We start from the raw sequence: 14792 nt of genomic DNA, 5'->3' as shown, positions 1-14792 counted from the left end.
ATAATCTTAGTCTCGCCACTGATAATTATTATAGTATATTATACTTTAAAATATATTTTTTTATATAGACATTTTTAGGTGGGGATATAAAATTATTTGTAACATAGAGTATATTTAGGTGTAAAAAAAACACTTTTAATAATAACATACATATAAGATATGTAAGTGGATATAAATTAGTATATTATAAAATAGATAAGTAACATGTAAGTGGATATAAATTAGTATATTATAAAATAGATAAGTAATATACAACAAATTTTAATATATTTTTGTTAAATTTAATTTATAAAACTTTAAATCCGGACAAGTTTTCATCTAGNTACAAGAAAATAGTGATATTGCAATATTGAAAATTGTTGCTGCATGCCCATATATAGTTGCAAATATTGAATTGCAATGAGGGTGCAACCAATTTACATAGTTGCTGATTAAGCGTTGCAAATTATAATTTGTGGCATAGACATCGTAATATTTGCAATGAATCAATTTGTGGTCGTATTAGTGCAACAATATTTTTGTAGCAGATTTGTCGTATAATTACAACATTAAATTGTTGTAAATCATTGCTACACAAAACATATAACAAATACCGTTGAAAATTTGCTGTATTTATATTGCAAGATACATTTATTACAAAGGTTTTATACGGTGACATGCATAATTTGTTGTAAATACTCTTACAACTAATATTTTCTATTATTATAATATTATATATAGTTGAGATTATTATGAATCGATATATCTATTCGTCACCATAATTTTACTCTATTTGGCCCATATATTGTTACTAAATTATAATAATTAATCAAAATGAAAAGTTTTAGTTAAAATCTATTATAATAGAAATTCCACGATTGAATAGAAAAGAAAATGTATTAGATCTACAAAGAGAAACATCCAAAAATGAATTAATATTAGAATACTCATCAAAGGATAAAAAAAAAATGCCAAACAAAATCACTAAAACTTATACTAGCTGATTTTAAAAGAGATAACAATTTGTTTTTTGGAGAAAGGGTTTCAAAAAAAAGAGATAGTAGCTTCTCCAATCCTTTAAGCTCCGTATTCCATCTTTGATTTCAGAAATTTTTGTAAGATCTGCTTTAACAAATCCATGGTTAATGATTCATCTGAAAAAAAAAATAGAGTTAATACTAAAATAAACTCAAACAAATTAAAACAACAAAACACTAAATCAAACATTCACCTTTGTTGGAATGATAAAAAAAAAACTTATATAAATTTGGTAACACTATTAGTGACTATAGAAAATCTTGGATCATTCCAAGGCATCTTTATTGTTAGAGCTGAAATGGATCATATGCTTCAGTGAAAATGTATCTCNTTTTTTTTTTTTTTTTTTTTTTGCTGAGACTTTGGAAAGACCTGAGATTCTTTCGGTCTTTCTTAATTACCTTTGAGATTTTTGAATTATATATACAAAGAGGAAAGTCTAATTGACATATTAGGGTATCTAGTCGTGTGATACTATAAGTCCCGAAATATTTGTGATAAATTTTATCTAGAGGAAATGGCAAATGAGAAAATAAAGGAACGGTACAGAGAAGTCAGTTACATGTGCCAATTGCAAGTGATATTAATTAATAATAAATGTTTAATGTTTAGCAAACACTATACGTATGTAACTGATTTGTAAATAATAAAATAATCTTAGTCTCGCCACTGATAATTATTATAGTATATTATACTTTAAAATATATTTTTTTATATAGACATTTTTAGGTGGGGATATAAAATTATTTGTAACATAGAGTATATTTAGGTGTAAAAAAAACACTTTTAATAATAACATACATATAAGATATGTAAGTGGATATAAATTAGTATATTATAAAATAGATAAGTAACATGTAAGTGGATATAAATTAGTATATTATAAAATAGATAAGTAATATACAACAAATTTTAATATATTTTTGTTAAATTTAATTTATAAAACTTTAAATCCGGACAAGTTTTCATCTAGTTAATTAATAATAAATGTTTAATGTTTAGCAAACACTATACGTATGTAACTGATTTGTAAATAATAAAATAATCTTAGTCTCGCCACTGATAATTATTATAATATATTATATTTTAAAATATATTTTTTCTTTGTATTTTATTATTTTATTTTTGAATCTAAACCTGAATTAAAACAAAATTTGATTCTAGTTTTTACTCATATGACCCGAAAAGGCGAAAACCACATTAAAAACAAAGGTATACTTCTTAGTTCTACTTTAATTTCAATATTTTTTTCTGTTAAGTTTGCAAAATATATACACTAAACTTTATTTGGTATGATGAAAACTGAAAAGTAAGTATTGCAAAATATATATACAAAACTTTTGCAAATAAGAATTAAGAGGTGTCCCATTTGTTACTATATTAGTCTCGTAAATTTCTAGCAAAATAACTATATTTCGCAATCTTTGAATTTTTCTTGCTAATTTGCAGCAGTTTTTCACATGTTGCTAAATGATCACAAAAATTTGCAACGATTGTTTTTTTATCGTAAATTTGCAATAACTTTACAATAATATTGTGATGTATATCTATCATTGCAAAAAAATTGCAAAATATGTTACAAAATTGAAACAAACATGACTATTGCAAAATTTATGTTGCAATATTATATTTTTCTTGTAGTGAATATTGTTGTGGCATAGGAGGATCGCACTCCATGACGAGGAATAAAGGTAGAAAGGAGTAAATGCTATTAAAGCTCGACTTTGAGAAAGCTTATGACAGAATTCGATGGGATTTCCTGGAGGATACCTTGCGAGCAGCTGGATTTTCAGAGGTTTGGGTGAATTGGATATTGCAGTGTGTTTCTTGTCCATCCATGTGTTTGTTATGGAATGGTGAGAAGACGGATCAGTTTAAACCACAAAGAGAATTGCGACAAGGGGATCCTCTATCCCCATATTTGTTTGTTTTATGCATGGAGAGACTCTGTCATATGATCGATCTGGCGGTTGTTGACAAGAAATGGAAACCAATAAGTTTATCGCGAGGGGGACCACAATTGTCTCATATCTGTTTTGCGGATGATCTCATCCTATTTGCGGAAGCATCAGTGGCACAAATCAGAGTGATCAGAGGGGTACTGGAGAAGTTTTGCATAGTCTCGGGTCAGAAAGTTAGTCTAGAGAAGTCAAAAATGTTTTTTTCTGATAATATCTCTAGAGATTTGGAGAAGTTGATCACAGAGGAGAGCGGGATTAAGTCTACCAGAGATTTGGGGAAGTATCTGGGGATGCCTGTTTTGCATAAACGGATCAATAAAGAGACATTTCAAAGTGTTCTGGAGAGAGTCTCATCAAGATTGTCGGGATGGAAAAGTCAGGTTATGAGTTTCGCGGGGAGGTTAACTTTGACCAAGGCGGTATTGTGTTCCATTCCTGTCCATACCATATCTACTATTATGTTGCTGCACTGGCTTGTTTGGATAAAGTATCTCGTTCCTTCTTATGGGGGAGCACACCGGAGAAACGTAGACAGCATTTGGTGGCATGAGATAAGGTTTGTTTACCTAAGTGTGAAGGAGGTTTGGGCATTCGAGCAGCAAAGGATATGAACAGAGAACTCATAGCTAAGGTAGGATGGCGATTGATCAATGACAAGGATAAGCTTTGGGCTCGTGTGGTAAGGAGTAAATATAAAGTCGGTCAAATTCATGATACGACATGGACTGGAGTTAAAAGCAACTGGTCTTCAACCTGGAGGAGCATTGGGACAGGGCTACGGGAGGTTATTGTTCCCGGACAAAGTTGGGTTATTGGCAATGGAAGAACTATAAAATTTTGGACTGCTAAATGGTTATCGAATGAGGCTTTAAAGGAGAGTTGTACTGATAACAATTTATTTGGGGATGCAGAGTTATTGGCGAAAGACTTATGGATTGATGGAGTTGGTTGGGATATTTCCCGTATTGCGATTCATATTCCAGAAGAGAAGAAGCTTGAGCTGTTGTCAGTAGTTTTGGACAGGTTTACGGGTGCGAAGGATTGTCTGTCCTGGGGGTTCACTTCGGATGGGAAGTTTACTGCCTGGTCTGCCTATCACTTATTAACACGTAATGATGCTCCTAGGCCAAATATGGCCGCTTTCTATGGTCGAATATGGGGAGTTCAGGTGCCTTAGAGGGTTCGTACTTTTCAGTGGCTCGTGGGGAACCAGGCTCTTATGGTGAATGCTGAAAGATACCATAGGCATTTGTGTGATTCTAACATTTGTACGGTTTGTAAGGGTGGAGTGGAGTCTATTCTCCATGTTATGCGGGATTGTCCCGCTATGTCGGTGTATGGTTGCGGTTGGGTCCACTTAATAAGCGGACTGTGCTTTTTTTACTCATACATTGTTTGAATGGCTGTTTGACAATTTGAGTGTAGGTTGACAAGTGGAAGCCTGTCCATGGTCTACTTTGTTTGCCATGACTTCTTGGTGGGGTTGGAAATGGAGGTGTGGTAACGTTTTTGGAGAACAAGGTAAGTGTCGGGATCGAGTAAGGTTTCTGAAGGACCTTGCGCAGGAAGTGGCTACAGTACATTGGTCCTCTCTGGAGGGAAGACAACCGGTAGAGCGGGTAGAACGGATGATAGCTTGGGTGGTGCCAGAACCGGGGTGGTTGAAAGTGAATATTGATGGTGCCTCTCATGGTAACCCGGGTCTCGCGACGGCAGGTGGAGTTTTGATAAATGAGTCAGGAGAATGGAGGGGTGGTTTTGCGCTTAACATTGGGCGATGCTATGCTCCTTTGGCTGAGTTATGGGATGCCTACTATGGGTTGTGTTTAGCTTGGGATCAGCAAGTGAGTCGAGTGGAGTTGGAGATTGACTCGGAGATGGTGGTGAGTTTCTTGAAGATAGGGATACGTGAGTATCATCCGCTGTCTTTTCTGGTACGGTTGTGTCCTGGCTTTCTCTTAAGGGATTGGATAGTCCGTGTTTTACATGTGTATAGGGAAGCTAACTGCCTGGCGGATGAGTTAGCTAACTATGCGTTTTCGTTACCATTAGGTTTTCATACTTTTGAGTCTGTTCCTGATGTAGTTGAGTCTGTATTTCGAGAAGATCTTCTTGGGCACTCACGCTCTAGAAGAGTACGATTGTAGTTTTCTAATTCTTTAATAAAACACGGGAGGCTTTGGCCGCCCGTCCCCTTACCAAAAAAAAAATGTGTATCCATATTAACATTTTTGAAGTACATTTTGTGTTTTGCCCTTTTAGTTTTGTTTATTTAAAAAGTTATTGACAACATTAACCCCTAAAATTTTTTCAAAACTAACATTACTCCAGATTTTGTTTCCTAAATATTTTACATTTCATTTCAATTAAAAAAAATAACAGCAATCACTATGGAAATAGAAACTATCATATATTTAACCAAACATTATGTTGTGTTTTGAAGATATTCTATATCTGAATACTTCGTAAACAAAGAAAAAAACAATTTGATTCTCATTTTGTTTTCCAAAATATGTGGCCTTTGATTATTAACGTAAGAAAAACTTCGATTAACAATTATTTTAATATTATAATTAACATATATAAATTTAATAAAAATTTTAATTATTATGAATATGTAAAACTAAAAAATTCTAGAATACTATATAATGTGGTTATATAGTAGATGAGTTATAAAGAGAACATGTTGAAATTAATAAAATATTATTAAACTTGTGTTAACACGGGTTAAATCCTTATTTAATTATTTATCAACACTACTAATATTAGAATATTTGACATAAAATCAAGTTGATTTAACTAAGATTGTATAAAATACTTAAATCATTAGGAAAAATGTGACTTAATCATAGTGTATAATTACTGATTATGTATTTAGATCCCTTATTTTTTGTTATAATAATTAAAAATCAAAATAGAATCTCAAACACTAAACAAAACAAACTAAATATAACCAACAAATGGTCATGAAGTGTATTGCGGGTTAAAGAATAATATAAATATTTAGCTGCACAACAACTAGAAAATTTAGTTATTATTCTATTTACAAAACATTCAATATTTAACAAATAGATACAACATAAAATATGAATTATAATAGAAATTATATGTCTGCGGTGTACCGCGGGTTAAAATCTAGTATTACAATATTTGTTAAACGATTCATTAAATACTAACAAAATGGTAGTTAGTTAACCGCATGGATCAACACTAACTAACCCTCTATATATAACATCATGTTTTTTTTTTTTTTTAATATAGGAATGACGTAACTCTTCTTTTTTTTTTTGACAAAGAAGAAGTGATCCTAAAAGGCTTCCTAGGTCCAAAAACTAATCTTTTGGAGTCGAAGGAAACCATGTTAAAATTTGAACCCCGGTGGCCAATACTACTCGAACCTAGATAATAAGACTTTTCTCCTTTTATTACTGGACCAAGGCGACGTGGTTATTGACGTAACTCTTCTTCCGAAATATAATTACAAAATGGTACGGACTCCCACGTACGCAGGGGATGTGTGTTGTATACATGAAAATAAAAACTAATCCAAGTTGAAGTTGATCATGATGATGACTATCATCATTGGTGTCAATGATGCTATGCTATCTCAGAAGTGAAAAATATGACCAAACCGACACCGGTGGTAAGTTGAACGAACCGACACCGTACCGGTCCACCTACTTTTGGACCTCTCTCATTATCACATCATCACATCTTGGAATCTATGAATCTATCTATCTACACACCACATCCTATCGTTAGTTTACCTACACGACTCATGGTATGGCTAGTTAGGCCACCGTACCGTTAATAACAATAATGATCAAAATCTACGTACTATCAATAATAACAATAATAAAAAATAAAGAAAAGGTTCTTCAATGAGCCATTGTGTGGTAGATTATAGTTTTGACTTGAGTTGATGTTTTGGTCTTTATATGCTCTCCCAGACTTTATCCATCTCACAATTCTCCGTTTCGTCTAGTTTTCGCGTTTGCGAAGTTTCATAATTTTTCTTGCAATTTATCAAAATGTTTTAATTGTTTTAATGAAAAGTATTTCTAACTCAAATATTTATATGACTCGTCTTATATTATATATCGTTTACTTGGTTGAACGAGTAGAGTAACTGAGTAAGAGACTTTGTAGTCATATGACTCGTCCAAAGAACATGTTATTATCCTTTAAATGAGCTCATGTTAGGACCATTCTTTTCTTGTGACAATCTTTATTGCACTAATTAGTATCTACAATCAAATCTTTTTACAACAGAGAAAAAAAAAACGGAATATTTTCTCTTGGGAGATTATTAGTGAATTTGAATTAAAGAGTGTTGGGAAATTATTTACTTTCGAATGTTTTTATTTTACTAAATCTGTCGAATATTTTAAACGTTCTCATGGACTATTTTTTTTATTTTTATTTTATTTTATATAATAGAAATATGGAATTATTTAAATTCTGTTTAAACCTTTTTGTTACAAACACATCCATTTGAACTTCACCAAAAAAAAAAAAGAACACATCCATTTGAATTGTATAATGTCACATATATGCATAATTAAACAAACCATATAGACAACACTAGCTTTTAGATATTTACAAATCAACCTGCCAATAAACCTCAGAAAAAAAAATTAAGTTACGATGTTGGTGTTCATATTTTAGTTTTATAAGTTAATTAGGATGGTCATATTAATATTAAATTTTAATGTAATATCTTATGGTCTCTGAAAACTACTTACTTCAAATATTATATATGTTTGCTAGTTCTATGTGGACACATGTGGTTTAATAAAATTGAAGAATTAATTAATTTCTAGACTATGAAATCAAGAATCTCTGACCACGTACCATCACCAATTGATTTATTACGTAATTAGTTACATTAATCCATACCTTGGACTTAGCTTTTATCTAAATTTATCTCCTAAATTCTTCGTTCATTTATTATCAAAAGTTGAAGGGGTGTGTACATGTTCTCATCTATCTAAACTCCATGATTTTTTTTTCTTCTATATATACTATATGAAAAATTTTGTGCTGTTATAAGCCATTTATTTTGCAGATAACATCAAATTTAACTTTTGTTATAAGCCACATTGTAAGAAAGTTTAGGTGCCACCATATAAAAACATATATGCCACTTTCTGTGGAAACAAACACATCATTATCACATGATAATTTGTAAACACACTCGCCATAAACACAAAGACGTACGTTAAACATATTATGCACAAAATATATCGTTCTCTCCAGATGTACCTTTGGTGTGTCCCTGGAATATCTGATTGTGCTATATGGTATAACATATGCTTCAGTCTCTTAGTCTATTTAATCTCTTTAATCTTTTAAAACATAAAGTATTGATGTAAAAAAGTTTAAAGCCTATTTTTCCGAATAAATTTTACATTTTATTCAATATATATATGCTTCAGAAAAATGGATACAATATGATAGCGATATGCAATGTGACATTTTCATTGAATACGTTGTGGTGGACCTACGTACGTACCTGTCACTATTCAACATAGTGACAAATTCTAAAATCTTTATAAGTTTCACCTATGAATAAGAATGAAAACATTGTATTGTAATTCACATTTCTTAAAACATTTAAATATCCCAGCCAAGGAATGTTTTGCAAGTACTCTTAGTTATTATTGCATTAGTATATTATATAACACGTCATTAGCACAATATAACTCTTAGTATGTTTTGGTTAACTAAACAACAAAATGGTACGTACATTGGAAAAAAGAAAAATATCAGTGAGGGCTAGATCTCCAATGATAAGTGTTACAAGATTAAGCTTTGTTATATAATGAATAGTTTATGGTAGAACCAATTGTCACTATGTTACAGATAATTATATAAAATTGTCCATATAAACGAGCAAAAAAAAAAAGCTGTAAATCTCACTCTTCTTCACAGCATGAAATATCACTTACCATAACTTTTTTTTTTTTTTGTCTTCTTCATTCTCTTTGAATTTCTTACATAGCTAGTAAATTCAATTAGCATACTTTACTGTTATAAATACCAACAAATGATTTTTTTCCTCACCATGTATAAATTCTTTCTTAATATATATAGTTTCATAGTTGTTGAACAAGAAGGTTCATATTTTATTTTCGTGTATTTAAATGACCCAAAAAAAAAACATAATCATGAAATAATATGTAACCCGGGCCACCGAACACCATGTAAAAGTTTTTACCTACATATGTCTACAATTCGCCACATGTACGAATTAAAACACAAGAGAATAAAAACTAAATATAGTAACACTTGTGAATTTTTTAAAATTTTATTCGATAGTAACACTTGTGAAATTTTTAAATATTCTCTTTTTCTCTTTCACTTCTCCATTATTTCCGAGAACCATAACCTCGTGGGCTCTGTTCCTGTCCCCTTTGAAGATGAGCTAAACAGCCTTTACCCATATATGACCCTTAAAAAAAACATTTTTAAAATCATTTATATTTTTCTACGTAAATACACTTGTTTGATTGGTTTTGTAACGCTCTCAAATATTTTTACATATTTTTCTGTAACGCTCTCAATTATTTTAAAAATCTCAATTATTATTTTTTAAAAAAAACATTAATCATACCTAATTATTTCNATAACTCTTAGTATGTTTTGGTTAACTAAACAACAAAATGGTACGTACATTGGAAAAAAGAAAAATATCAGTGAGGGCTAGATCTCCAATGATAAGTGTTACAAGATTAAGCTTTGTTATATAATGAATAGTTTATGGTAGAACCAATTGTCACTATGTTACAGATAATTATATAAAATTGTCCATATAAACGAGCAAAAAAAAAAAGCTGTAAATCTCACTCTTCTTCACAGCATGAAATATCACTTACCATAACTTTTTTTTTTTTTTGTCTTCTTCATTCTCTTTGAATTTCTTACATAGCTAGTAAATTCAATTAGCATACTTTACTGTTATAAATACCAACAAATGATTTTTTTCCTCACCATGTATAAATTCTTTCTTAATATATATAGTTTCATAGTTGTTGAACAAGAAGGTTCATATTTTATTTTCGTGTATTTAAATGACCCAAAAAAAAAACATAATCATGAAATAATATGTAACCCGGGCCACCGAACACCATGTAAAAGTTTTTACCTACATATGTCTACAATTCGCCACATGTACGAATTAAAACACAAGAGAATAAAAACTAAATATAGTAACACTTGTGAATTTTTTAAAATTTTATTCGATAGTAACACTTGTGAAATTTTTAAATATTCTCTTTTTCTCTTTCACTTCTCCATTATTTCCGAGAACCATAACCTCGTGGGCTCTGTTCCTGTCCCCTTTGAAGATGAGCTAAACAGCCTTTACCCATATATGACCCTTAAAAAAAACATTTTTAAAATCATTTATATTTTTCTACGTAAATACACTTGTTTGATTGGTTTTGTAACGCTCTCAAATATTTTTACATATTTTTCTGTAACGCTCTCAATTATTTTAAAAATCTCAATTATTATTTTTTAAAAAAAACATTAATCATACCTAATTATTTCCCCCCTCTCTCTCCTGTTTTTTCTTGCTCAAGATCGCAACAACAACTTAACGGTAATACAAAATTAAAATTTGCTTCCACCTTCCACCACTAATCATATATTAACTTAATTAATCCTCTTCTTCTTCGTCTTCATTTTCTCATTTATATACCTAAAAATAAAATATATATTCTCTCTTTCTCTTCCATCAAGCAAAGCTCTTCAAAAAGAATCAATTTTTTTCAAAAGAGAGAATCAAAATTTTGCTTTTTTTCTTGGTAATTGTGTCTTTCTCTAGATCTGTTCACTGAGAGAGAGAGAGATAAAAAATGGGTTTTTATGAGGGAGCCTCAGTTCATCCAAAAACCCCAGAAACTACAAGCTCAGTGAACATACCAATTCTCACTTCTTCATCATCATCATCAGATCTTGATGGAGACAACAATGACAAGAAAGGAATCAAAACCCGTTTGAAAAATATGATCTTTGATTTGGGTTTAGCTTGTTTCCTTCCTCCTGTAACTGGATCAACCTCAACCGAAAACTCCGGCAGCAACAAAAATGGAGGCGGAGGAGAGAACAACAAGGCTTGGCTTTTAGCGGAAACAGCACCGGAGAATATGAATCCTGATCCACACTCAGTTCACTCGTCGTTTAGATTCAGTCTTTGTTCACAGATTGAGCTTGAGAAGCTGAAAGGTGAAGCGCCCTCTCTGTCTGCTTCGTCTTCTTGTCGGAATCTGTCTGTCTCCGGTGGTTCCACGACTGTTCTGATGGTGAATTTGGAGAATGGTGTTACGGAGACTACTGGGAATGCTACTGATGATTTGAGGTGGACGAGAGCTAGGTCGCTTGAGAAGAGTATCTCTCCGGTCGCTAATACTCTGGTTCGGTTTAGCTACGGTGAAATCGTTGCAGCTACTCGTAATTTCTCTAAAGGTACAAAAAAGTCTCTAAAATTAGTAATTAAAGATTGAATTTTGAAAACTCTTTGTTTGGTAATAAGATTCAGATACATGTAATTTGGGTACAAATTTGAGAAAATTTTGGTAGGTTTTAGCTATATGTTTGGTAAATACCGGGTTTGGGTCAGATCGGGTCAACCGTCCCAAAATGGAAAATAGTTTAACATTTTTGATTCAATGGTTTGTTTTATAGGGAGAGTGTTGGGAAGAGGAGCTTGTAGCTATGTGTTTAGAGGCAAAATCGGAATTTGGGGAACGGCTGTAGCAATCAAGAGACTTGATAAGGAAGACAAAGAGTCTCCTAAGTCTTTTTGCAGAGAGTTGATGATTGCAAGTTCTCTTCATAGCTCCAACATTGTGCCTCTTCTTGGATTCTGTATAGATCCTGAAGAAGGTCTATTCTTGGTTTACAAGTATGTCTCTGGTGGTAGCCTCGAACACTATTTACACGGTAAGAGAAACCTTTTATCATCCTTTGTGTGCATAGTTCAGAGAATGTTTTAACCTCTTCTTTAAAGACTGACAGATTTTGATGTTCTGTTTCTTATAGATAAGAAGAAGAAGAAAGGGATTAAAGCCGCTTTTGGTTTACCTTGGTCAGCAAGGTACAAGGTCGCGTTAGGTATCGCTGATGCCATTGCTTATTTGCATAATGGAACAGAGCAATGTGTTGTTCACAGAGATATCAAACCTTCCAATATTCTTCTTTCCTCAAAGAAAATACCAAAGGTAAAGATAAAGTCTTTTATTTGATGATTGAAGAGCAAACCAATAATGGTTTTGATGTTTTTTTGTTCGTTCAGTTGTGTGATTTCGGGTTAGCTACTTGGACAGCTGCACCTTCTGTTCCTTTTCTCTGCAAAACCGTGAAAGGCACATTCGGGTATAGATCGAAAGCTTTGCCATGAGTTGTTTTTTTTCCTCCTTTAATGCCAAATTCTTAATGATCTAATCAGCTAACAAAAATATTTCTTGCAGCTATCTGGCTCCTGAGTATTTCCAGCATGGTAAGATATCTGACAAGACCGATGTTTACGCCTTTGGAGTTGTCTTGCTTGAGCTAATAACTGGTCGGAAACCAATCGAAGCCAGGAGAACATCTGGTCAAGAAAACTTGGTTGTTTGGGTATGTCACATCATTCCCTTGTTAACTACTACTAGTAGTATTGAATTTGTGATCTTATCGGGGTTTGTTAAGTACATTTAGGATTGTTTTGGAAAAAGACTTACTTAGCTCTTTTTTGAAATCCTTTATAGGCAAAACCGTTGTTGCAAAGAGGGATAGAAGCCATTGAGGAGCTGCTTGATCCAAGACTAAAATGTACAAGAAAAAACTCGGTTGAGATGGAGCGGATGATCCGTGCTGCAGCGGCGTGTGTGATCAATGAGGAGTCCCGAAGACCTGGTATGGAAGAGATTGTCTCAATCTTGAAAGGTGAAGAAGGATTAGAACCAATAACACATTCAAGCGGGAAAAATACAAATATTGCGGGTATGATTGACACTTATACACAGCTGCAACAGACCAAATCCGAGATGAAATGTCATCTTGATCTTGCGATGCTCGGAGTAACAGAGCTTGAAGATGATGATCATGTGTACGGCCGATGAAAATATATCAAAGAGATGGATTTAAAGTGTGTAAATAGGGTATTTATGAAAAGTTTGAAACAGAGTTGTTAGTTTCTGAATCAGTGATTTGTGCTGTGTGTACATTTGGTTTCGTTTTTTTTTGTTTGTTTCCAACTGTGGAGAAAACCGGTTTAGGTTTTTATTTTTCCGGTTTGGTTATGGTGACAAAACCGATTCTCCGGTTTTCGTTTTCCGTTTTCAATACTTTTGAGTTTTTTTTTTTTGAGAAATCCATAAAAACAAAGAAAATTGTTATTTATTTGATAACTGAAGGATAAGTGTAGTGCGTTGTTTGTTATCGTGTATCTTATAAATTTACTAGTAGTTAATTTAATCCTAATAACTATTGTTTTCACTTTAATTTTGTGGATCCTAATTTACTAGGATAAGTACGACGTTAGCGACTATGACTAGTATTTTTATCCCTACAATTATTATTTGTAAAGTCGTTTAACTAATAAACCTTTGTTTTATAAGAAATTACAAGGGTATGTCATTGAAGTTATGACCAGATATTCCAATTAGAAAAGGATATATATCTATTTTCCTTTTCAGAAACCGTAATCAATTTAAAATTTTCTAAATTTATTATTCCAAAAATTTTAGGAAACAATTACAAACTATTTAATTTCCAAAACCGAATTTAGATAACATAAACGGATAAAATCGTGAGCATTTAAGGTTTAAATGGAGAGAATATCGGCATATCAATATTTACCTTTTCAAAAACCGTAATCAATTTAATATTTTTAAATTTTATTATTTTAGGAATTTTAGGAAACAATAACAAACTATTTAATTCTCTATAAATATAATACTATACATATCCGATTACTTCATATTTTTGTTTGTTCTCAATTATGATGGTTTTTTTTTGTTTTTCTTAATCCATATAGTTCTAAATTTCTTGCTATGTGTGTTTCTTCTTTTTACAACCAGCTCTGTTTAAAGTTTTAGTTAACGTTTCGTTCGACCAAATATATGGAAGTTGATTTCTTTTGATCTAGATCGATGGAATCATCTTCCAATCACATGGTAAGCGTAAAAGAGTGGCCAACTAATTTTTATGGAAAAATACTACTATTATACAGTTAAAATTTTACGACCTAAAAAGGTGTATTATTTGATTGAATATATGTTTTACCAGTGTATTTTTGAAGTAATTCAATTTGCTAATTAAGTATATATATTTTAAATAAACAATAATTAAATTTTGAGAAAAGTCAAGTTTAATTATGGTATTAAGATGAGAAATAGTATATGTAAACTGAAACAAGTAAATTCGAATAATGAAAACAATATATTAAATATTATTTTTAAAAAAGGGACAGATATTTTAGATAAAAGTACAGAATCAAAAAATATAGGTAGATAAATTCAAGTGTCAAGCTTTCACAAATATGGATAAGAATTGATTATGCGACATGTAATTAAAGACTTTGGAACGGGTACTTTGAAAATTTTGGTATTTTTGAAAAATAATTATATAATTTTTGAAAATATAATTTTGGATAATTTAACTAACTAAAAAAAATTACTTTAACATTTACAACAAACACAGGCGGTCATTGATTATTATGGATGGACTGCAAAAAAATTTACATTTTCTAGCTGATGAAAATGATGATCATGTTTATTTGCGGTACAGGTTGCAGTATTCTACATATACACCAAAATATTGACA

General features: G+C 31.6%; 1 protein-coding gene across 1 annotated transcript; it reads left to right on the top strand.

Annotated features, from left to right (window-relative positions):
- On the top strand, nucleotides 10668-13330 carry LOC104719451 (serine/threonine-protein kinase CDL1). Its single transcript, XM_010437387.2, has 6 exons — nucleotides 10668-11450; nucleotides 11670-11927; nucleotides 12027-12205; nucleotides 12280-12359; nucleotides 12455-12602; nucleotides 12734-13330. Exons 1-6 carry the CDS (start codon nucleotides 10841-10843, stop codon nucleotides 13085-13087), a joined length of 1629 nt encoding a protein of 542 aa, XP_010435689.1. The 5' UTR covers nucleotides 10668-10840; the 3' UTR covers nucleotides 13088-13330.

This window comes from Camelina sativa, chromosome 10 (assembly GCF_000633955.1).
Source record: "Camelina sativa cultivar DH55 chromosome 10, Cs, whole genome shotgun sequence".
NCBI lineage: Eukaryota > Viridiplantae > Streptophyta > Magnoliopsida > Brassicales > Brassicaceae > Camelina > Camelina sativa.
The sequence above is the reverse complement of the archived record's forward strand: the minus strand, read 5'-3'. Positions and strand labels throughout refer to the sequence as shown.